This window comes from Buteo buteo, chromosome 9, assembly GCF_964188355.1.
Source record: "Buteo buteo chromosome 9, bButBut1.hap1.1, whole genome shotgun sequence".
Lineage (NCBI taxonomy): Eukaryota > Metazoa > Chordata > Aves > Accipitriformes > Accipitridae > Buteo > Buteo buteo.
Window position 1 is genome coordinate 40,836,043 of NC_134179.1, and position 22,829 is coordinate 40,858,871.

Sequence of the window (22,829 nt, forward strand, 5' to 3'; positions counted from 1 at the left end):
GCGGGATGGCTGGACACTATTTCCCAGGGCTGCTTCCTGTCCCCTGTGCCTACATCAACCCAGTGCCTCCCGTTTCCACCAGTGGCTGGGAGGTTTAGGGGGGGCTTCTCAGCTTTACCTTCTGCTCCCAGGGTGCTGTGTGCCCCCACGAGCCGTCCCGAGCCCGGGGATGCTCTGGGGCAGGTTCCCAGAGGTGAATCTGGGGCTGGACCAGGCTGCCGTGGCCAAGTTCAGCATGGTGGCATCGGGGCGATCCCAGGCTCAGTCTCGGGAGGGGGAACCACACCAGCAGAGCAGCACCAGGGGAAAGAGGGTGTAAATGCCCACAGGAGATGTAAGCCAGCCCTAATTCCACAGCACATGGTCAGAAGCAGACCCACAGCCGAGTCCAGAGGCAGAGTGAGGAGCTGGGACAGGGAGCACTAAAAACCTTTCAGAGCACAAGCGGATGAGGAGATCCCCTGAAAACACAGCAGGAGCCCAAGACCTAGAGAGAAAGGAAGAAAATCTTAGTGTGGGACAAGATTGGCCTGGCCTGGCTGGCAAGTTAGCTAACTGCAGGCAGGACCAGGATGGTTGGGAGACATAGAGCCCTTGGGGGTAGAACAGTGCTGACGAGAGGGTGAATCAGGGCTGAAGATAGGGGAAACTGGGGCAGTGCATGCTCTAAGCACCAGTGAAGGCAAAGCCTCTCCCAGCGCTGCCTTCTCTCGGCGCAATCAGACTAAGCCCCGCCTGGAAGTTTGTATTAAACGTTTACAAGGGTTCAAAAAAGGTGTACAAAAAAGGTAAAAGCCACACTTGCCTCTTCTCCTGGGGAGGCTGGTAAAAGCACTCCCTCCAACCAGCATCCCCACCTTCCTCAGCTGCCCAAAGACGTGCTTTGCCCAAGGCAAAACATGCCCCCAGCAGCCAGGAGAGGGTTAGCAGAAAACTCAAATGCTTGATGCACGTTTACGCTCAGTCCTTAGTAATCTTGACATTATATTCACACTGCTCTGCTGCAGCTGGGGATAATCCGTGTGCCTGGAGAGAGCCTATCCAAAGGGAAAATCTCCTCGCTGGAGGCCACAGTGGCTGAAGACTAATAATACAAGAAGCATCAGCGCTCTGGGCTGCTCCTTGTACAGGGCAGGCCCTGAGCGCAGTCTACCAATGCCCAGGGAGACTTCTACAGCCATGGAAGAGTGACCTGAGGAGTGGCTCCCTGTGTGCCCCGAGTGTCCAGAAACCAGGGCTGGGCAAGCAGGGATGGGAAAGGACAGACAGATGCCGGCCAGGACTCGGGTCAGCCCTCACGCCGCAGCAGCACATTCACATGGGGTAGTTGAGAACAACATCTTGCTTGGCCAGCTCCAGCAACATGGGGTCGTCGAAGAACTTGCTGATGCTCACATCTTCGCTCAAGCCCTGTGGGGTAATGGCAAAGCCAGAAGTTATTCCTTTGGTAGCCAGCTCTCATACAGCCATTGCAGCAGGGATCCCACCAAAAAGCCCTGGTGTCCCGCAGTAAGAGAAATTTTCAGGCTCCAGAGAAGGCAGGAGAATTTGCAAGGCATAAGGTGCTTCTCAGCAGCTTGAAGACACCTAACAGCCTCTCAGGAAGCTGCAAATGTGTGGTTGCTGCTGCTGAGAATATCTGCCAGCTCACTGCCCTCCCAAAGGGGAGCCTGATTCCCTCTGCTCACTCTGTGGTCCCAGAAGCCCCTCCAACCCCTCAGTCCAGCTCACTCAACCAGCACAGAAGCCAGTTGCTGCTTTTTCTGCAGGACAAACAGGCTAAATCAGGCCACCAAGGCATCAGACGGGCTAGGGAGAAAGCGGGGCTCAGCAGATACTGCAGGACCCCACTTTTGGCTGGAGTTGCTGCCAGATGAGTTGCTCTTGGGACCATCACAGGCACCAACAGGCAGCATGGGGAATCAAGAGTGAGGGAAGTCCTGAGGCACAAAGGACATTGGTCCACTCTGGGAACACAGAGGAGACATGGCATGCCCAAGAGACAACACTGCAACAGCTCAGCTGCTGGTAGAGATGGACAGAGGGACACTACAGGGATTACTCCCAGACATACCTTCCTACGCCTGGTCTTGATCATGAACTCTCTGGCCAGATGTGGGGCTGGCTGGGGCTCCAGGGGTCGGATGACGATGCTCTTGTCCAAGGGGTCACCAGGCACAATCTGAAACACAGGGCCAGGACATGAGAGTGATGCTGGGGGCGGGTTCAACTTCCTGGAGACCCTGAACTGCAACAGAAAACATCCCTGGGCCCTGCAGACACCCCCAGCCTTGGTGTGACAGCCCTAACACCCTGTCTGTTCTCCTGGCACAGAAAAACTGTCATGTCACTACTGGTGATCATGCCTGCGAGAAGTCACTAATATGGTGTTGATAACCTAAGCCAAGAACACGTCCCACCTTCCCCACGTGCTGGTGTACTGTAAGGCCTCTAAAAACCTGCTAACCAGAACAACCAACCCATATGGGTCCCAGTCAGTGCAACCCTCTCTAGAAATCAGGCACGTTTATTCTTTTCAGAGCTAAGCCTTGGGCTTTTACATCTTGACCTTTAAGCCAGCTCTTGAGGCTGACTGCTGCTGCTGTTCTCACCTGGCTAAACCAGAAGTAGTTGTGCACCTCACAGTGGTAGCTCCCACAAGACCTGGCTTGCCCCAGACTCAGAAGTGGCCAGAGGACAGTATTTTGTCCCACATCCTGTTTTCCATAGGTTTAAAAAGCCTTCTCTAGAGGCAAAGCCTAACTGTGGCCACCTGTGTCTTATGGCAGGCCAATGAGTCTGAGCCCTGCTCCAAGACTTCTGCTCCCCAAGCTGCAGAGCACCAAGCATACCCAAGCAGCTTCCCTTCTCCCGGATGAGGATGTCCTCTCTCCAGGCACTGAAGGACCCTTATACTCAGCAAGCAGCAGCATTCAGTGCTCCCTTGCGAGGGCAAAGGTTAATGTGACTTGGAACAAAGCCGCTGGCTTCTGGCAGACACTTAACAGCTAGCGTACAAAGCCTCCCCAACTCGAGATCCTTTGAGGATATTCTCCAGAGAAGTTGTCCTGCCCTGTGTGAGCTGTGGCACTGAGCTCTACTGAGAGCACCTACCTGGCGCCTGATCCTACCATGTCCTTCTTCCCCATCTCACCAGGGCATGGACTTACCTGCCAGTGGTGGAAGACAGAGAGCGAGAAAGCTTGTCCCTGCGTGTGGGTCCTCAAGTCTGTCTCAAAGCCAAATGAATCAATGGCTGGGATGAAGGCTTTGATGGTGTAGAGAGGAGAGCCTGGGATCGGAGCATCTTGTGTCACGTGGCCTCTGCCAACACATCAAAAGATTAGTCTTCCTATATGTCACAGAATCATGGAATGGTTTGGGTTGGAAGCGACCTTGAAAGATCAACCAGTTCCAACCCCCATGCCATGGGCAGGAACACCTTCCACTAGACCAGGTTGCTCAAAGCCCCATCCAACCCGGCCTTGAACACTTCCAGGGATGAGGCATCCACAACTTCTCTGGGCAACCTGTTCCAGTGCCTCACCACCCTCATGGTGAAGAACTTCTTCCCAATGTCCAATCTAAACCTACTCTCTGTCAGTTTAAAACCATTACCCCTCGTCCTATCACTACATTCCCTGATAAAGAGTCCCTCCACATCTTTCCTGTAGGCCCCCTTTAACTACTAGAAGGCTGCTATAAGGTCTCCCTAGAGCCTTCTCTTCTCCAGGCTAGACAAGCCCAGCTCTCTCACAGCCTGTCCTTACAGGGGAGGTGGTCCAGCCCCCTGGTCATCTTCATGGCCCTCCCCTGGACCCACTTGAGCAGGTTCATGTCTTTCTTACGTTGACAGTCCCAGAGCTTAACGCAGTACTCCACATGGGGGTCTCATGTCCCTTTATGTGTTCTCCTCTCTGACACTCAGGAAGAACCATGCACAAACCAAAGGCTGCGTGTGATCCTGGACATCCCCTCCCCACACAGCACAGGTGCTAGGATCAGTCAAGGAAGATTTCGGCTGTCACTTCATACAGATTTCACACTCTCCCCTTGCTTTACAAGCAGTGCTAGGACTGTGAATGTCTCCAGCAACCCAGATCCCAAGCGAGTAGTTGCTGCTTTGCAATGCTAAGGTGATGGCAGCTGGCCAGAACAGCTCACCTCCGTCTGGCCAGGACCGTGTACACCGCAGACACACAGTCAGCAGGAGCCTGCACCTCCACAAAGTAGTAGGGCTCCATCAAGCGAGGGGTGGCCTGTGAGGAGAAAGGGACACAAGCCACTGAGCCTCCAACAGTGCCAACACAATTCAGTTCAAGTAAGAGTCAGGGACTGGCATGCTTTGGTCAAAGGTCAAACACAGCGCCTGACTGGGAATGAAAGGGTTCCTGCTGCCCCATGCCTGCCCAAACCAACGTCAAACAAACACTGAAAGGAGCTTTTCTCTTTCTGGCCATGAGTCACATGCTTCCATCTCCCCCAGGCCCACCCTTCCCAGCAAGCCAAACAGTAGCAAAAAGGGGAGACAGAGCAGACGCACTCAAGTTTTCAGCCAGACTGGAATGTGATTGCCTGTAAAACCCGTCTGCCAGCCACAGAGGCGCTGGAAACATTAATGGATGAATGAGTCAGTTTAAACTGACATCCTTGGGGTAGATACTGCAGCACACATGCAACCTGCATTCCTTGGAGCCCATAGGAGCCAGCATAGCACAAGGTTCAGTCTTTGTCAGGCACAGCATAGTCCTCACCATCAGGAAAGCAGAATACACCACTCTCCGGGCTGTTGGGATGATCTGTCCTCCACCCCGGTGCAAGGGCTCCTGAGCAATCACTGCATCCAGGATCTTAAACTTCACGTTGCGGATCACTGAGGAAGGACAGAAATGACAGCAAGTGACTCAAGGGGGATGTTCTCTGCCATACCAGCACCAACCGTGTCTCCCCAGAGACCTTGAGCACAGAGCAAACATCCAGACAAAAGACCTACAGCCATTAGAAGTTCTCCTAAATCTAATTCCAGCAGGAAAGGCATGACCATGTCCTAACCCTGCATATCCAAGATGGGCATTCAGCAGCTTATCTTGCAGGGTGCTCAGTGGTCTGCACCTGAACTATATGAGGAGCAGAGCCAAGGTCTGGAGGAGCCAGATTGCCTGCTAACTGGGCCTGGTTTGTAAGCACGCAGCAAGTGCCAGTGCCCGAGTAGCATGTACAGCCAGGAAAAAGGGGAAGGTTCTGTTATCTCCCTTGTCACCCATCCCCACAGCTGTTCCCAGCTGTGGTGTGTGAAAGGAACTGGCCACAAGGAACTGCACCAGCAAAATGACTTGAGTGCTTAGAGATGGAAGAATCTAATCAATCTTATTAGCTCCACTTCTCCACAGGTCCTACTTACATTCATCACAAAGAGGCCCTTCCCTGGTCCCCCACTGAAATCCCTGTACAATGCTGTCCTTCACAGAGCCCAGCAGCGACTTGTCCACCTACAGACAGACAGACTGCTTCAGAGACCAAATGTGCATCACAAGGCAGTAACAGACAGACCCCAGTGTTTAAAAGCCAGTTCCTAGAATAGCAGCAATGTCCCCCGATACCCCCAATGTCCATCCCTCCCTCTCACAGCTCAGGAGCATCATCTTCAGAATTTGGCATCTAGAGCTGCAAATTAAGAGAGTCCATGTTTTGGTAATCCTGAAAGGCAGACCAATTAGTTGCCAATTTTGAGGACATTGGCCCAAGACCAACACCTGAAAAATAACAGGCAATTTGCTAGCCAGTGTAGGAGTATGGTGAAGGAAGCACAGCAGATCTGAGATCTGGCAAACCAGTGAGCACTCCAACAGCATTAGGACCTTGCTGCAGGTTCTGGAAGGAGCGGTCACCTCTTGGCAGCACAGGACAAATGTCTCACTGAAACATAACCCCCCTGCCTGTGTTTCTCACCTCTGAGGGCAGCGTATCATCCACTAGGATGTTTGGGCCAGTGGCATCTGGCCCAAAGGCCCAGATAGAACGGGCAGCCAGCAAATCCCAGTCATATTTGGTCTGGAAGAATTCACCCAGCTTCTTTCTGATAGAAGAAGAAGGGAAGAAACTTTAGCAAACAAGTATCTGACCTGCACTCACAACATATTTACGACCCTGTTCCCTTCAGGCATAAAATGGTCTCGGCTTTTACCTGGAGCAACTCGTTTGCTGGGACAGGGATGCTCATGAACTAGCTGGTAGCAATACTGAACCTGGGACCCCTGCCTAGAGGCGGTTGGCTGATACTGTACACCTTGCAGATCCCAGCATTCCCTTTTTTCCCCAATTATTTACTTCTGGGTGGATTCCTGCTCTCCCCAGATCAGTCATACCTGTTCCACGTTATCTGCACCACTTCATTTTCAATGTCCTCTGCAAGTCCCTTTTCCAGAGGCTCAGCAATCATCGTGATCTTGTTCCTGAGAAAAGAGATGGTTGCAATTAGTCTGCAGAATGATGGAAATGGGAGTAATTGGCAGGACCTCAGGGACTGCCCACTGCCTCGAACACAGCTAGAGAGATGAAGCCATCCGTGTCCTTCGCTGTTACTATCTTGCTTGTAAAGACAGCCCAGGCGCTTAACAACTGCTCTCCGAAGTCTGCTCATCTCCAGAAGCAGATTGCTAAGGGACAGCATGGCTCCATCCCTCCTGCCAGATGTCCAGCGCTTGTCTGGGCTGCAGAAGGAAGCCCATGGGGCGCACAATAGGCCTCTATCAGAGCCAGCACTCGCTGTGTCCAACACACAAGATGTTGCCTTGGAGAACCTCACCAATGCAAGTAACCTGCCCCCAGAGCAGGTTACTTCACATGCCCAACAGTTCAAAGACTGAGCTGAGACTGGAACCTTTCTGTTCGCAAAAATAAGGCTGCCAACCATGGGGAGAGTATACCAGAATAAAGGAGGGTAAGAAAACCCAGAAACCACAAGGGAACACAGAAAAGCTGTCTTCAGCTTATGACAGATAATGATTTCCCTAAAAATTCAGGCATTAAAATGTCCTGTGCTGCTAAACTTCACCCTGGTTATTCAGCCTACATTCCCTCACAGGCCTCCCTCTTTCAGACATGTGCATCTCATAATGCATTGCTGGGGGAGGAAGATGAGACCAGGCTGTAAGGCTCCAGTGCATCACCAGAAAGAAAAAAATCAATTTCAAGATTAAGAATGGATAAGAGAAGACAAAGCTTTTGCTCACAAAATGTTTGGATTGTTACTGAAGGCATCACTGCGCTCTTTGGCACCTGCTCTAGGATCCCAATACATCTCCTAGTCTTGGAAACACCACAAAACTGCTGAGAAGGTGTGAAATTTAGCTAAAAGAAAGGATTATGTGGATCTGTCTTTGTTCCCTCCATTCTGAGAGTTCCTACAAAGCACAGAAATATCCCTGGGACTCAAGTGTGTTACTGAGGAGTTCAGCAGAGCTGCTGCAACAGCACACTGCCAACTCAGGCACGTGTCACTTGTCTGCACAACAGCCACCAGGAACAGACCCCTTGGAAGGTATGAAGTCTGTTCCCCAGTGAACCCCTCCATCTGCCTGTCTCCAATGCCCAGCTCCCCCATTGGCTCTTACTTCTTGTTGGGTGTCTCAGCAAAGCACTTGAGGGAGGACGTTTCCACCACTGTCTCGCAGAATGTCACAACTGGATCAGCGACCTGGAATAACAACAACAGGTTTGTAAGGTTTTCAAGTACTTTTTTTTTTTTTAAAGAGACTAAAACCTTTGAACACCTAAAAGAAAAAACTGGTTCATCTGCCAGTGTTTTAATCAGCATTGTGTACGAACTACTGAGGCCTGCACAGGCAGCTTTACTATTCCTTCATTTAAACAAGACAGGAACATTTAAACCTAATTCTAGGTATGAAAAATTCTCCTCAATTTATTTATTTGATGCTAGCCAGGCAACAGCTGAAGTACAAGAAAAGGCTGGAACATGGTCATACACTCCTATCCAAGCCAATTTTCAGGCTCTCAATCAAACCGGTGTGACAGAGTCAGGCTGTAAGTTACTTTTGCATCCTAACAGCCCTTTTATTTTCCTTTTAAATGGACGTGACAAAATCCACACTGTATACTCAGCTAGGTTTATTTTCCGGTCCTTCTGAGATAGGGGGACAAAACCCCTTCCCCAGCTGGGAAAATCCCTCTCTCATTTCCTCACCTTGATATCAATCTCTGAATACATCTTCCGTAGATCGTGCATCACACAGTCCAGGTAGAGCTCCCCTGTCCCCAGGATCACATGCTCCCCAGACTCTTCCACCTGAAAGATAAGACATGGGTTCAGCTGACAGCATTACTGCACACAGGCCCTTGCCTTTCAGGCTCCTACACACAAGCCTGAGGGAGTATCAGCTTTAAATAAATTAGTTAGGATCAGAGCACCCCAAGGAAAGCTCCCACAGCCTTTTCTAGCAGAAAGTGCTGATGTGTTCTGCAGAAAGCTGCTTCCCTGGCACAGCAAGGTATGTGTTTTTCTGCTGGATTTACAGTTTTCTGCTATTTCCACAGGATTTGTGAGATCAACCGCAACAGCATGAAAAAACCCAAAACAAACAAAACAACCTACAGTAAAATATTATTTAAGATCAGCCTATGAGGTAGCCCCCAGCATGAGCTGAAAACAGCCATACATACACCAGAAATACCTTAGTAGTAAGCGAGGGGTAACTCTTGTTGACTTTGCGGAGACCATCTAACATTTTGGGGAGCTCCGAGGGGTTCACTGGCTCTACAGCTATTTTGATAACAGATGTGGTGTTGAACTTCAAGGGACGGAAGATCTGAGCCTGAAACCAGATAAGGACAAAGAGCTGACACTCTGCATCATTAGATGGCCACTGGAGTTAAACACAATGTTTGAAGCTGTTCTCTTTCCCTTAGTGGCTCTTGTGCTCTGGCTCCTCGGCAGACAACATTTCTTTAACCTCACCACTGGAGCTTTTGAGGTGTGCTCCATCACCTTGACTCCCTGTAAGGCTGAGTGATACCAGCTATGCACAGTACCTCCTCATTGCCCCGAGGTTCCGTGACGGTTGCAGTCTTCACTATGGGCTGGTCCACTCCTTCTATCAGCACCCAGTTGCCAGCAGGAACCCGGTTTACCTCAATGTGATACCTAAAAGGCAGGAGAGCATCACTGCAGCGTTTGCTGCAGCCAGCCTCAGGCCCCTTGCAGCACTGTCCTCCTCCCTATCCCTGGCAGCAACGACTCCAAGTGACTTTTCTCCCAAGTAAGCACATTGCCAGAGCTTCCCATACCTTGCAACTGAGATCCAGAGACGTCCAACAGTGCAGATCTGGGAATCCTCCTCATCCTCCAGGGTATAGTTTTCTCCAAGGACCTTCACAGGCTGCCCAGCATGGATGGTACCACTGAGCACTCTGCCAAAGGCATGGAACTGAACACCATCGTCTGTGCTGTACATTTTTGTTGTGTGACACATCAGCGGACCCTTCCCGTGAGAGAGAGAGAGAGAGAGAAAAAAACAAGCCTCTTTCAAAATACAGTCAAGAAACAGACACAGACCTGGCAGGACTTGTAGATACAAAGGGATTATAGGCTGGAATTTAGAAATACTTCTTTTGACTTGCCAAGTCCTTAATTTCCTTCCACGGGAAGCCTTACATCTCCTTGCCCTGTATGGAGATCCCTGGAATGACTTTGGTGGACTTTTCTAGAGCTCTCCTCCCTCCTCTTGTGGAGCAGTAAATAGTGTTTGGGACATGAGAAGAAATGTCATCTCCTGGCCTGCAAACAAGCTCAGGGCACAGCACCCGAGCCTCCACAGATCACAGCTTCCAGTCCCATAAGGCCACTCCACAACTCGTGATCTGGTGACAGTCACCACTGTATAGTTTTATGTGAGTAATCACAAATCATTAAAATAAGAGATTCATTTTCTCTCCAGACACTAGAGCAAAAGTCACAGGCAAATTCCTCACTAAGCTGCTGGCTGGCGTTGGTGGCTCTAGACAACTCTGAATGACAGCTCAGTACAAGCTGTTTGAGGAGGAGGGGTTTTGCAAGGCTTTGATAAGAAAGGTGCTGACTAACTAATGTAGGGTTATTTTTATCAGTATAGTTCAGATCAGTTTTCTCAGACTTTGGAGAGAGAATCAAACTTCAAGGAAAAGGGACAAAAAGGCAGCAAAAGGACACAAAATCACCCTGCAGTTCCCACGTGCTCTGAAGTCCTGACCTAGTCCTGTTCCTCTCTGAACACTGTCAAACAATTCTCTCTCTCAAGGGCTGCGCTGGCAGGCAGCTAAAGTTTCTCAGAGTGAAAAGATTTGTTTCAGTATCGGATGAGAGGTTTCAAAATGCTGGAAGTCAAATCTGTGCAGATGGCTGCCTAGGAGGCAGCTGCCCTGTCAAGGCAGTGAAAGAGGGGCACATTTGCCACACATTTGGACGCTCAGAGCAAAGCAGAAGAGTTTCCTTACATCAGGGTCGCATTCACTCATGGCCTCCCCTAGATCAGAGTCGACACCACCAGTGTAGGTATGCTCGATTTTTGTCTTGGCTCCCACCTTCGGGGAGGGGATATGCTGCACACACATGTCCACAAAGCCTGGAAAAGTAATACTTCATGAGAACAGGTTTAAGCAGTGTAGAGGAAAGAAATGGACTCCAATAACCACAAGGCAAAGCCATTCTGACTGCAGTGCACCTAGAGCAATGGGGAAGATGGGAGCAGTGTCTCAAGCTGTCCTTTGGGCAAATGGTTTAATATTTTATATTTGGAAAGCTGAGAAGGGATCTGTGCAAGTGAGCAGCCCATGGCTATAATACAGCCCTTAACTCTGTTAATGTGCGACTAGGGTATTGGGAAGATTGTGGAGGGGAAGACAAACAGCATTTACCTGTGAATTCCCCAAAGAACTTCTTGCAGACAAGCCGCAGGAGTGGCCGAATGTTCAATTTCAATTCCTCTTTGGTTAGGTGGATGCCAAGTTCATCCAGAGTCCTGGGCAGGGTCGTGTCCACGTCCCCCACCACCTGCAAGACAACAAGCACCACTCTCAGCTTTGCTGCGGGGGTCCAAGCCAATAACTCCCAGGTGCAGCTTCACATCCCAGCTATCACCCTCAGGGCTCTTGACCTGCTCTGGTTTAGAGCTCACAGGAGAACTGGCTGGCTGGTTCAAATTATCACTTGGCTGATATCAGGGCATGCTAGAAAGAGCAAAGGCAGTTCTATTAACTGTGCAAATATAGGGCTATATTTGCACAGAGCAACTGTAAAGGAGTTTCTCACTGTTGTTCTGCACCCCTAAACTCAATCTGTGAAGACCACACTGCAGAACAGGACAGACGAGTCCCACAGACACCAGGCACACCACCACATAGGAGCAGCCAAGGGCTGAACACTATCTGCAACTATGGGAAGGAGAATGAATCACTACCTACCTGAGCCAAGATCTTGTACAGGGGCTCCAGAATGAACTCCACAAAACTGCGCTGGGAACTGCTCGTTGGGGCCTTTTTAGTGAACTTGCGGCTGTTGGGAGACCAAAGGAGAGACATGAGGAGCAAGCACTCTGCAGCCTGCAAGCACTCCTACTGCAAACACAGCCTCTGCTCTTCCCAGGTTATCTTCTTTTCCCTCCCAATCCTCCTGGGAAGCTGTCAGGGATACAGGAGTCATGCTTACTCCAAATGAAGGCCAGAGGAGGTTCTCTGCTCCTGCTTATGGGATTCAGGAGGACCACATGGATTCACATTAAGCAGGAGACCTGACTCAACCCTTCCCAGATACTACTCTATCACAGGACAACTTGGGTTGGAAGGGACCTTGGGTGGTCACCTAGTCTGCATTTTACAGGGAAAGGAGGGAAAAAGCCAGCAATAAACTAATAGACATTTAAACAGGCTTCTTACGTCTTCGGGTTGAAGTAGATGTCACCCCAAAGCCGCTTTGCAAACTCCTGATAATTGATGTCTCCTAAAGGGAAAAAGCAAATGGCAGAAGTCTCTCAGATGACACTGTATTTCTCTCATCTTGGAAATCTTTGGGTTTGGGCTTTTAAAACAACCCTGAGGATTCGATTTAATGGACTGATGCTGTTGAGTGAATGCTTGGTCCCAATTCTGAATAAATGATTAAGCCCTGACCTGGGGAGACCAGGCAGAGAGACAGGCAGAAAACAGTCCACTGAGGATGGCACCAGCAGCCCAGGTACACTGTGGGTTCACAGACTTGCTTCTCAGGAACATTTCAACTCTCTCAATTACACACAAGGTTAGAGCTGAGAAGAGCTGGCCTGCCAGACACCACACTGCAGGAACTCAGTTACATCTGCTTCATTTTCCAAACGTTAATGCTGCAACCTGACACTGTAGTGCCAAGGTGCTGGGATGGCTTACACCCCATCCACCCTGCAGGCTTATCACAAGCATTTTCTGCCTTGCTGAACATCTCCAGGTTCTTTTCTCTTTTTCAGCTGATGCACTAAGCACATAGCCAAATACCCAAGTGCTGAAGGAATATTGTAGTGCTTGGCTGTCATGGTCAATTTACAAATAAGACAGCAGTGATAATTTACAGCAGTTTCCAAACAAGCTTTTGCTGTGGGCAGATGTGCAAGCATAAGAAATTTCATGGTGGCTGCGGTTTTGACAGTTAAACTACTATAACTCATGTTAGTTGAAGTGTGGTGGCTGCACGTAAAATCCCTGGTGGCCACAATCGAGTATTACTGACTTCAAGTACCCATTCAGCTCATGTCTGCCCCACATGGATGACAGCTCCTACCGACTGTGCCTGCATCTTTATCAGTCCCCCAAAGAAGGGCTATCATCCTAGCGGGCATTGAGTTAATGCTGTGACGCCCAGGGAGCTCATTTATTTCTCCAAACTCACCGAGGACATGTGATAGTCTGACACATCAGTCCCTGACCTCTACAGCTTCATCCTCCCTCAGGCTAACTTCTTTGCAAGAGCTAGGCCAGCTGCTTTACAATATCCTTCTTCCCCTGCTCACGGCTCCTATGGATCACCCCGAACTCCCCAGTGTGAGACTTCAAAAACCTTGGCTGTACAGCTGGCTAATGCAAGCAAAAGGCCCACTTTTACAAGTGGCAGATTGCCTTGAGTGGGCACCTGGGGAACAGAAAATTAAATCAAAGCCAGAAAAAGACAGTTTCTTAAAAAAGAAAGAGGGCAAAAGTGCAAAACCTTGTGGGCCAAGCTTGCGCCCGGCTGCAGCTGAGTCTTAGACTCTGGAGACTTTTATGAAAAGGCAGGCAGAACTTAACTGCTTTGCTTCTGAGCTGTTGTGATAAGGAGGCAAAGCACAACACATACACCTGCCTTCAACTGCCATAGCAGGGCTTGTTTTTTCTGCTTAAGGGTATGTATAAAATATTGGCTTCTGACTCAAGAAACATTTCTCAGGAGAAACCATCTAGCTAAAAACAAGTGAGAACTGTGTTTTTGCTTTTTACCGCCCAGGGCTCAGACCTGCAGTACCTCTCAACTCCTAGAAATTCAAGAATGCATATACTGGCCATAAATGTGCAGTGAAAATTGAAGCTGAATGGCTTAGAAAACCTCAACAAAAAGGGTTAGGAAATGAGATGTTGGAAGTGTACGAGGTTTCTGGATAATCCTCACCATATGTGTCTGCATAAATCTTTGCAAAAGATCCCAGCGTGAAGCAGATGCTGTACTGTGAACTGGAGAAACACACGTTCCCCAGAAGGGGAGACAGAACGAGGTTCTCATCGGTGGAATACATGCTGAGAGGAGACAGTTTTTAGAGACAAGAAAAAAAAAAATAAAATCAATGTTATGAACCAAGGAAGACACTTAAATCCACTTCCCACACCAAACAGCAGTATGTGATAGGCAAGGATTCTACATTGCCAAATAGCATCTTAAAACGGGCTGCAGCGTGCTTGCCATTGGAATTTCAGGGTCAGTATAATTTTATGACTATAAACTTCAAAGCATTAGTTTGCAAAGAAATATTTAAAGACCTAGAACTAAAAAGTTACCAGCATAAGTGCTTTGTATGTTTTGTCAGGTAGAATTTTGCTTCCCCTAAAAAAAGGCAGCCAAGTTGGTCAACCAAGCAAGGCAAAAGATAATACAAGGCAAATAATGTATGGATGGAATTGAATTGAAAGTTTTAATGAGTTCACAGGCATGCTAGACAGGATAAATTACCCTGCTCCGAGCTGCTTGATGCCAGTAGCAACTGAACAGGGAGACATGCAAGTGAGCTCATGTGCAAATTCACACAAACTTAAAGGGGAGAATGCTGTTAAGAAAATCACCTGGATGCAGAAGAACCCACAGAAACAACGCACTGCTACTGTGAAAGCTAGAGAAGATGTCCTTCCCTTCCCTGAGCAGGGTCTTGCAAGGAGATTTGAACATAGCAATATCCTAGTCTCTGTTTAAGGTTGGGACAGCAAGTTCCCATTAGTTTTGTAACAAATGTTCAGGAGCTCTGCAACATCTCAACCTACAATTTGGGATACAGCCTGGACAGTTTCAGTGTATTTGAGACATTTGGGAGCACAGAAGTTCCCTGCTCTGGTCATATGTCCACTTTCCCTACTTTTTAATGGGGAAAAAAAAAGAGCTGATCCCATGAAGCTTGTCAGGAAGAGCCAATCCTGCCTAATTCAACTTATTGGCCAAGATGAATTTCCAATGGTTCTTCCCTCCCCATTTTCTATGATTCAACATATCAAGAGACAAACTCATTAGTTTTTAGGCATACACAGGGCTCACAGAGAGAAGCACCTGCAATGGAACAGGGACAGCAAGCACTACTGATGCATCATCCCTGACACCCATACCTGATCAGACCATTAACTTCATCTACGATATGTCTGAGTTTGTAATAAGCATCTGTAGGGGGCAATTTCAGCTCCAGGATCAGTCGGTCTATCTTGTTGATGCACACGGTCACTGCTAGCCTTTCCTGCACCGCGTGCTTGATCAGCCTCTCTGTGTTCAGCATCACCTGCAGGGAACAATGAGCACAAACACTGCTAGCGAAAGCCATCCACAAAATGCTATCTAGGGCATGACAGACAAAGCAGCGACCCTTACACGCAGGGCTGGAACTCTGTAGAAAAGCCTAAGCTCAGCCACCAGCAATCAGCTAATCTTCCTGAAATTTAGAAGTAGGTGCTAACCCAACCAAATTCCTTGAATCCTACCCCTTGGACATCTCTGATATAAATAACCTGCTCAATTTTGGGTATCATGGGGATGGAGATGCAAACAAGTTAGATAATCAGGCTACAGGTCACACACATTACATCAGCCCTGGATAGAGAAGCCAGAGGCTTGACTCCTCATTTTGGCTGGAAAATACACTTGCTTCCCAAACTGTCCTCCAAAAACCCTTCATCCCAGAAAGCTGAAGCCATCCCAGGCCTTCATGCTAACGCAGGGTCAAAGACTCCAGAGGAAGAGATTTTGCAGTTAATTTGCTGGAGAACCTGGCACTCACCCCCTCAGCCGCATCAATGAATAGCACAACGCCGTCCGAAATACGAAGGCCAGCTGTCACCTCATCAGAAAAATTGACATGACCTTCAAAAATACAAAATGGTGGTGAGAACCAGGGTAAGTCCTGATGCCAGCAGCACAAAGGATGGAAACCTGTCCCTCTGCTCTGCAGCTTGCTCTGGTCACTGGTATCCAGTGAGGCAGAACACAGATGGCTTCCTCCTCAGACAGGGACCCAGGAGCAGCTGCCAGAGCTCCGTATAGGGATTCATTTCAGCTTTAATGCTATTTTTTGAGAATAAACACAACTCGTTTAACAGGCACTTTTCCTCACATTTGTTACTGTTTTTCTCACAGCTCTGTGCAAGTACTTCAGGAAAAGAAGGAAGATTACTTCTCACCAAAGAACAACAGATGCCTCTCCCTCCAGTCTCCTCCTGCGCTCTAACCTCCCTCATCTTGAGCTGTAACTCAACAGATGTGTCCCAAGACCCTCTTTCCTAAAGTTTGGCCTTGGTTTCTTACAACAAGCTGATCCGTGATTATGCTCCCCCCACGGGAGCTTGTCAGAGGCTCGATGGAACTTGCCGAGAGTCTCGCTGTGGGGCAACAGCATTTGAGAAAAGTACAGTCCCCACTCCGCATGGTGATACCTGGAAAATCCAATTCTACATATGCTTCTTATATACTTGAGTGAAACATTTTCAGTCCCATTAGCCCTCAATTAGGCCTGCTAATCAGAAACACAAGCCTAACTAAAAGCCAGCAGCACAGTCATTACTGCTGGAAGCAATTCCAGAAGACTGAGCTTAGCTAAAGGCTCAGGACTAGGCTGGAATCATCTACAAAAAAACACACAACCCCCCGTCATGGGCTTCTGTAAAAGAAAGCTTCCCAAGGTTTCACTGCACCTAAGTGACATCTCCAGATGAATCAGTGAGGTTTCAGCATATAGATTTTTCTTTGTTTTTCTGAGAGCCAATGCTACACAATCCCACCACAATCCAACACAAAAGCTCTTTGAAGGCTCTCAATAACCATCACTGTATGTGTTTTTACTGCTCTACTCCTGTCAATAGCACTATCCAGAGGACCAAAGAGGTTTATAGTGAGAGAAATCTTGGTTCACATGGTCATGTATCTGCTCCACACATCAAGCTGCCTTCAGCTAAGCGCATCCCAAAACAGAATTTTCAGGATTACACAATCACCTGGAGTGTCGATGATGTTGAAGAGAAAAGACTTTCCTTTGGTGTCCGGCAGAACAATAGTCACTGGTGTGCTCTTAATCCCTACTCCCCTCTGAAAGACAGGAAACCAGGATTATCAGTTAAAAGAAAAAAAAGTACATCACCATGTAAAGATATAAAAGATGACAAAAGAAAAGTCAGAAAGATGGAAAGAAGTAAACATCCATCCAGGACATCCTGTTAGTCCCAGGGAAGGAGTAACAACCTCAGATTGCTGCAGCATCCAACCCAGCTCCTCCATCCATACTGGCTCAGACTGATGAGCTACCATGGCACAATCCATGCCTCATTTCAGCTGAGGAAGTATAATATGCAACACCAGAGACAAAAGATCTGTGGTTTTCTGTGCTTTTGCCCTTCTGCTGCTATCAAGTTATACCTCAAAGCATAAGATTTAATCACCCAGAGCATAAAGTAGAGCATTAAGGTGAAGAGAAAGAAATGCTTCACAGGATTGTTCTGGTCATGACAATATTTAGCGAGTAACAAAATAAGATTCCCATTCACACCCAACCACATGGAGTCAGAGCACCCAGCTAAGAGTTCCCATCAAAGGAAACTAAGGAGAAATATGTTTATTTTGAAATCATAGTCTTTCTCCTCATCTACCATTGCTGTGAACCCCTTCCACCTCTTTCTCTCAAAGAAAATAGGAGTTACACGTATGCTGGGATAACTCTGCTATAGATTTTCAACATTTCATGGGTTATCATCTCAGATAGATAAAATCATACATGGAGACGAGGGTTGCAGGAAACGGAAGAAAGTTGGACCAAGGATCTTACTGAGGCAAACAGGCAAGCAGATCGTTTTATTGATAAAGAAAATAATCAAAACGTGGAAGGCACAAAAAGATGTTAAAATGGAAAAGGAAACTGCCTACAGTAAGTAACTGTGAGTAAAGCATGAGACAACTGGATAAAAATCACTGCCTATTCTACAAGGCTCACTTACCTCTTGCTCTGTGAACAATATATCAGTGTAGCAAAGCTGCAAAGACAAAACAAAAGTCAGAATATCACATTTTGGTATCAAATATTAAGTTTGAAGCAGGACACAATAACTCTTTACACATGGTTAAGGTGCTAAGTAAATGACAGAGACAGAATTAGGACTGAGCTCTGGCTTTCCAATCCTACGTTCTAGTCACTAAACCACATTTTCCACACATACAGTCACGCTCTCTCTGAGTGTAAAAGCCAACCCATGTTCCCCAGGGCAGGAATACACCAAAAGCTCACTTACGTCCTGGTCGTAGCGCTTCCGGATTTCTGGGTGTGTCTGTTCTATCAGGCAGTCAACAAAACAAGTCTGAAAAACATCAGACCACAACAGAAAGGAGGTGACTATGTTCAGACAGATAAGTACAAGTACAATCCCATCCCTCCAGCAGCAGTACAGAGAAAGTTGGGCACATTATTATTTCCGCGTGGCTGAAAGAAAACCTACAAATAACTGCATTAGTGAGAGGAGCAGAAAGAGACTGCTGCTGTGGAGACTGAGGGGTCAAGAGCAATGGTAAAAGTAAGCAACAGACAGATCATTACTACTACCCGATATACGTTGGATATTCACACTACCTTGCCGTGATGAAGGTGCCCACACAAAGTCACATTTCGAATTAGCTCCGAGTTGTCCATCAGATCTGCCAGGAAACTGGAGGAACAAAACACAAAAGACTGTTGGAGGCTTCTGCTGTGTCTAAGAAAAGTAGGTGCCATTTCAGCTACACTTTCTATCCAAGGTGCCCCCTGAATCCTCTCCAAACTTTCATTCTGCCAATGCCCTGCGGAGGAAGAATCCCACTTTCCAGATGGGGAGGACAAGAGAGTTGGAGTCCTAGGCAGATGGCCGTGGGTGGGAGGATACGGAGCTGGTAAAACTGCCAGCAATGGAATATTATTGAATATTTTTCTTCTCTTCTAGTCAGTATTAGAGCAAAAGTCACATCCATGTACTCAGATGATGAAATACTTCCACTCAAATAGTGGCAGGCAGTCAAGTAAATCACAGAGCTGGATAACAAGCACCCCACGCAGTTTTAGAAGGTAGCCACGGGGCTCCGCAGACCATTAATTCTGATTTTCAGGTCTTAAAACAGTGATGTTCCTAGGGACTCAAAGAAACAGTGATGGAATTTAAATCTTTTCAGAATCAGCAACTGAGCTGGGTAGTGACGAGCTGGTCACTTCTGCATGGATCCTGGCCAAAATATAATTGAGATCCTAAATTACTAAGTCCCCTAAAAAATAATGGGAGGCTACAAAACACATATCCATTCCCATGGGTCTGCAGAAAGTAAGTCCCATCAAATAATCTCCTTTCTGAAAAGATTTAATTTTCACTGATGAGGTAGACTTCTTAACATACAACATTTTGATTAAGAGCTAAAAAATACAAAAATCAATAATAATACTGATTAAAAGCTTGCTTATTGGGCTTAAAATAAGGCTAAATGGGAAATCAATACCAAGCTTGCAGACTTCTGGCTCAGTCCCACAAGGAATTTCTCTTGGCCCCATCCTAAACATTTATATCAACTAACAGGACAAAGAGGAATTCATTACAGATGGAACGACCAGAGGACACAGGGATCAGCAAAGCAGTAGATAATGAAGAGTACAGGTCATTGATTAAGAGCAAAATGGACTGCTTAGAAAAATAAGACCCAGCAGGCTCTTTGGTTTATATCTGGCTATATAAAAAAATATCTCTGATCAATGAACACAGCCATACTGACAGCATCAGAGGACAGCCACAAGAAGCAGCCATTCCAAAAAGGTCTTGGGCATCCAAATAACCAACTGACTGAATACAAACTGCAGTGAAATTTTGTTGCCAGAAAATAACAGGATCCTTGATGATACACAGAGGGACTGCTCATGTTGGGGTCTGTTTGGCACATAGGGAACTGCTACTCAGCCTGCATCTGGTTCTGGGATCTACACTTGAAGATGACTATTAAAAACTGGAAAAAGCTCTGACTAGCCATGAAGTGGCTTATGGAAAGATGAGCCTAACAAGACACTCACGCAGCCCAATCTGTTCATCCTCAAATAGAAGACAACATACAGAAACACTATGCACGCAAGGATACGGAGCCCCTCCACCCATCGACAAAATGTAGACGTTGATGCTAAGATTATATTTTTAACAGAGAAAGTAAACAACCATTTTTATTCCTTACCAAAGTTGCGTGAGATACTGTATCTCGAATTTTAAATTCATTTGGATTTTTTTGCAGGAGGTTTTCTCCCAACCCTGGTGCCCCAGGGGCTGCTTTGCTGGGCACAACCAGCAGACACCATTAAGCGCAGCAGAAGTGCAGCTTAGCTGCAGCATTATGCTGACCTATGCACAACTTTGCATACAACCAGTGGCATAAAATTTCCCCTTGGAAACTCCTCCAGGATAGATGGGAATTAATCTGAGACAGCAGTAGGCCAATGGTCACTGGGATCAACCAAAAATGTCCCAGTATGAGGTGTGCCACACACTGACCATATAAATATTTCTTGAGCCAGTCAAGAAAACTTGCCTTCAGCAAATCTGCACCACGAGGGTTTCTAATTATCAAGCTTTATATTAGCTATCAAGGTAAGACTTACATTCTATTTCAGAAAACTATGCACTTTGCTGCATACTGTGGAGGGAAAATATCTGTAAAATGGTTAGTCTTTTACTTTCTTCCTCTTGTTTTTGGTTCAAAATCTGGGAAACGGCTGCACTCAGTTCTGTTGCTTCTGTCAGTAAGAAACAAAGCCAATGCCCCCCAAAATCTGCCTCCTCCACATAGTACACACCACTCTGCCTCTCTACCTTTGCCTGCAAACAACAAAAAGCAAGGAAATCGCAGCACAGATGGCTTGAGCCAACATACACGCTTAAAACCCCTACATACTACTTACTCCATCTCATAGACAGTGACCGGTAATGTCTGTTCCATCAGAGAGAATTTTTTGGTTTTCACAGGTTTAATAATAGGCTCTGAAAACAAGAGAAAGAACAATAAAACACTGTTACCAGAGACCCTGAACCCAGCAGGCTCAGAAACAATCACAGGGAACAGGGACTTTTGCAGACAAAACCACAATTTTCAAGCTGACAGATTCTCTTAGCTTTTTATAAAAGCAGTTGTACTAGATGATCATTGTAGGTCCCTTCCAACTGAACTGTTCTATTATAGAAGGATCAAATGAGATGACAAATGCATTTTCATTTCTCCTTAAATATCTTTCCAGTATCTGCTGATATCTATTCTTCAAATGATAGTTTGCTTGGCATTTGTAATAATCCTGAGCACCAAAATCTGTGCACCGCTAGACAAACAAGAGTCTGTGCACTCCTGGGGCTGACAGGGAATCCAAAAGGGGCATTAAAACCAATGTGGAGAACAGAAGGGAGTATTAGTTTCCCTTTTCCAAGGATCCATTAAGAGTCTTCTCTCTCCATACCCAACTCATTGCTTCCTCACCACTTACCAGTGAGAGGCTGTGTATCTTCCTCTTGTACTATCGTCTCTACTTCAGGCCCATAGACCTCCTCAGCAGTGGGATAGTATTTCTTATCCTCATGCAGCACCACCTCCATGCCAGGGTGGTCCTCGTCGTGGTCCCCCATATCATCATCATCGTCATCATCCTCAAGCTGCAACCAACACTCACATTTAGCTGCTGCCACTACCAAAGTACTTTACAAACACCAATCACCCCTGAAGATACAGGCTTGGTGTTGTATGGCAAAAGAGAGACACAAACGCAGCCAGGGAACCAACGACACAGCCCCGGCACCTCACATCCATCGGCAGAGCAGCTTGCAGGGTTGCTCTCTGTAAACAACACACCTCTTCTTGCTGAAAATTAACAGCACCTTGAAAACGAACAGCAAGAGGACTTGCAGAGACGCCTGCATAGGCGGCAACTCCCGCCCCTCACTTGCATAGACAACAGAACACACTTGTGCACAACCCAACCCCAACCCCAATCACACACAGACACCACTTTCAGATGAACTGCAGGAACGGGAGACTGGAAGGGGCTCCCGCAGTCCTCCGATGCTTTCCCCATCATGGCACAGCAGCCTCTGCTGTCCTCCCTGCCCTCGTCACTCTTCTCTAGTGTTTGTGGAGTCTTGCTCTGCCTTCTCCACTGAGGAGTTGAGCTCCTTCCAATACTGTTGTAGCATTAGCGCATGTTACTAAAGGCCTGAAGACCTCACTGAATGGGTATGGATCCTCCATTTGACTGAACGCAGAAAAAAGCCAAATACAGCTTGAGCTATAGCAGCTCCCAATTCTAACCATGATTCAAGCAGAAACTTTGTCTTTCCCTTATCACAGGAACAGGAGGGCAGCTTTTCCTGAATCCTTTAAAAACCAAATCTACTCTGATCCTCAGGAGTCAAATTCCACCACTAAACAAAGTTTCACTGCAGAACCAGAGCCCGGCATGGGATAGGAATCACCGGCAGCTTGTGAAGACCATGGCGCTCATCCCCTGCTCCTGTGGGGCTTATGGGGCAGGATGAGGCCCACGCCAGGCTCCTGTGGGACGCTGCCCCTCCACCCATCCCCACCGCTCACCTCGTCCAGATCTTTAGACTCTCTGCCCAACTCATCGTCGTCATCGTCCGAGTCCAGCTCCGGCCCGATGTAGTTCCCGAACTCGTCGTACAGGTCGGTGTCCATGCTGGGGGCGGGAAGGGGGTCGGAGGAGGATGCAGACTCTGCCCCACGCACCCAGGGATCCCTGCCCGAGCCACCCACAGCACCCAGCACTGCTCCGCGCCGGGACTCCCTGCCCTGCCCGGCCCGGCCCTGCTCACCCCGGCCTCGGCCCGTGTGCGACCCCCCCAGGCCGGCCGGCCCGCCCGCCCCTCCCTGGAGCCCTGCACCGCCCCGAGGGCCCCGGCCTGCTCCGCCGAGCGCCCTCCCGCCTTCCCCGGCTCCCTCGGGCCCGCCCCGGGCCTACCCCGGTCCCGCTCTCACCCGCCGCGCTACCCTCGCCGCCGGCGCCGCCGACACCGCCGCGGAAGGCCCCCGGGTTGCCCGCGCCGCCTGTCGC

General features: G+C 48.0%; 1 protein-coding gene across 2 annotated transcripts; it reads right to left on the reverse strand.

Moving 5' to 3' along the window:
• Positions 1–730: 730 nt before the first annotated feature.
• Positions 731–22,806, reverse strand: EFTUD2 (elongation factor Tu GTP binding domain containing 2). Of its 2 annotated transcripts, none has more exons than XM_075036166.1 (28): positions 22,754–22,806; positions 22,349–22,454; positions 21,249–21,414; positions 20,676–20,754; positions 18,348–18,423; positions 18,013–18,078; positions 17,722–17,757; positions 16,729–16,819; positions 15,519–15,601; positions 14,857–15,023; positions 13,661–13,785; positions 11,926–11,989; positions 11,455–11,545; positions 10,909–11,044; positions 10,489–10,616; positions 9,304–9,497; positions 9,049–9,160; positions 8,691–8,831; positions 8,204–8,305; positions 7,614–7,696; positions 6,366–6,452; positions 5,950–6,076; positions 5,402–5,489; positions 4,755–4,873; positions 4,165–4,259; positions 3,171–3,324; positions 2,075–2,182; positions 731–1,410 (listed from the first exon to the last, which is right to left on the reverse strand). In XM_075036166.1, the coding sequence occupies exons 2-28, from the start codon at positions 22,451–22,453 to the stop codon at positions 1,315–1,317; spliced, it is 2,919 nt and encodes a 972-aa protein (XP_074892267.1). In that variant the 5' UTR covers position 22,454; positions 22,754–22,806; the 3' UTR covers positions 731–1,314. The 2 variants fall into 2 exon arrangements, with proteins under 2 accessions (XP_074892267.1, XP_074892269.1); XM_075036168.1 differs by having other exon boundaries at positions 22,737–22,771.
• Between the last annotated feature and the right edge of the window lie 23 nt (positions 22,807–22,829).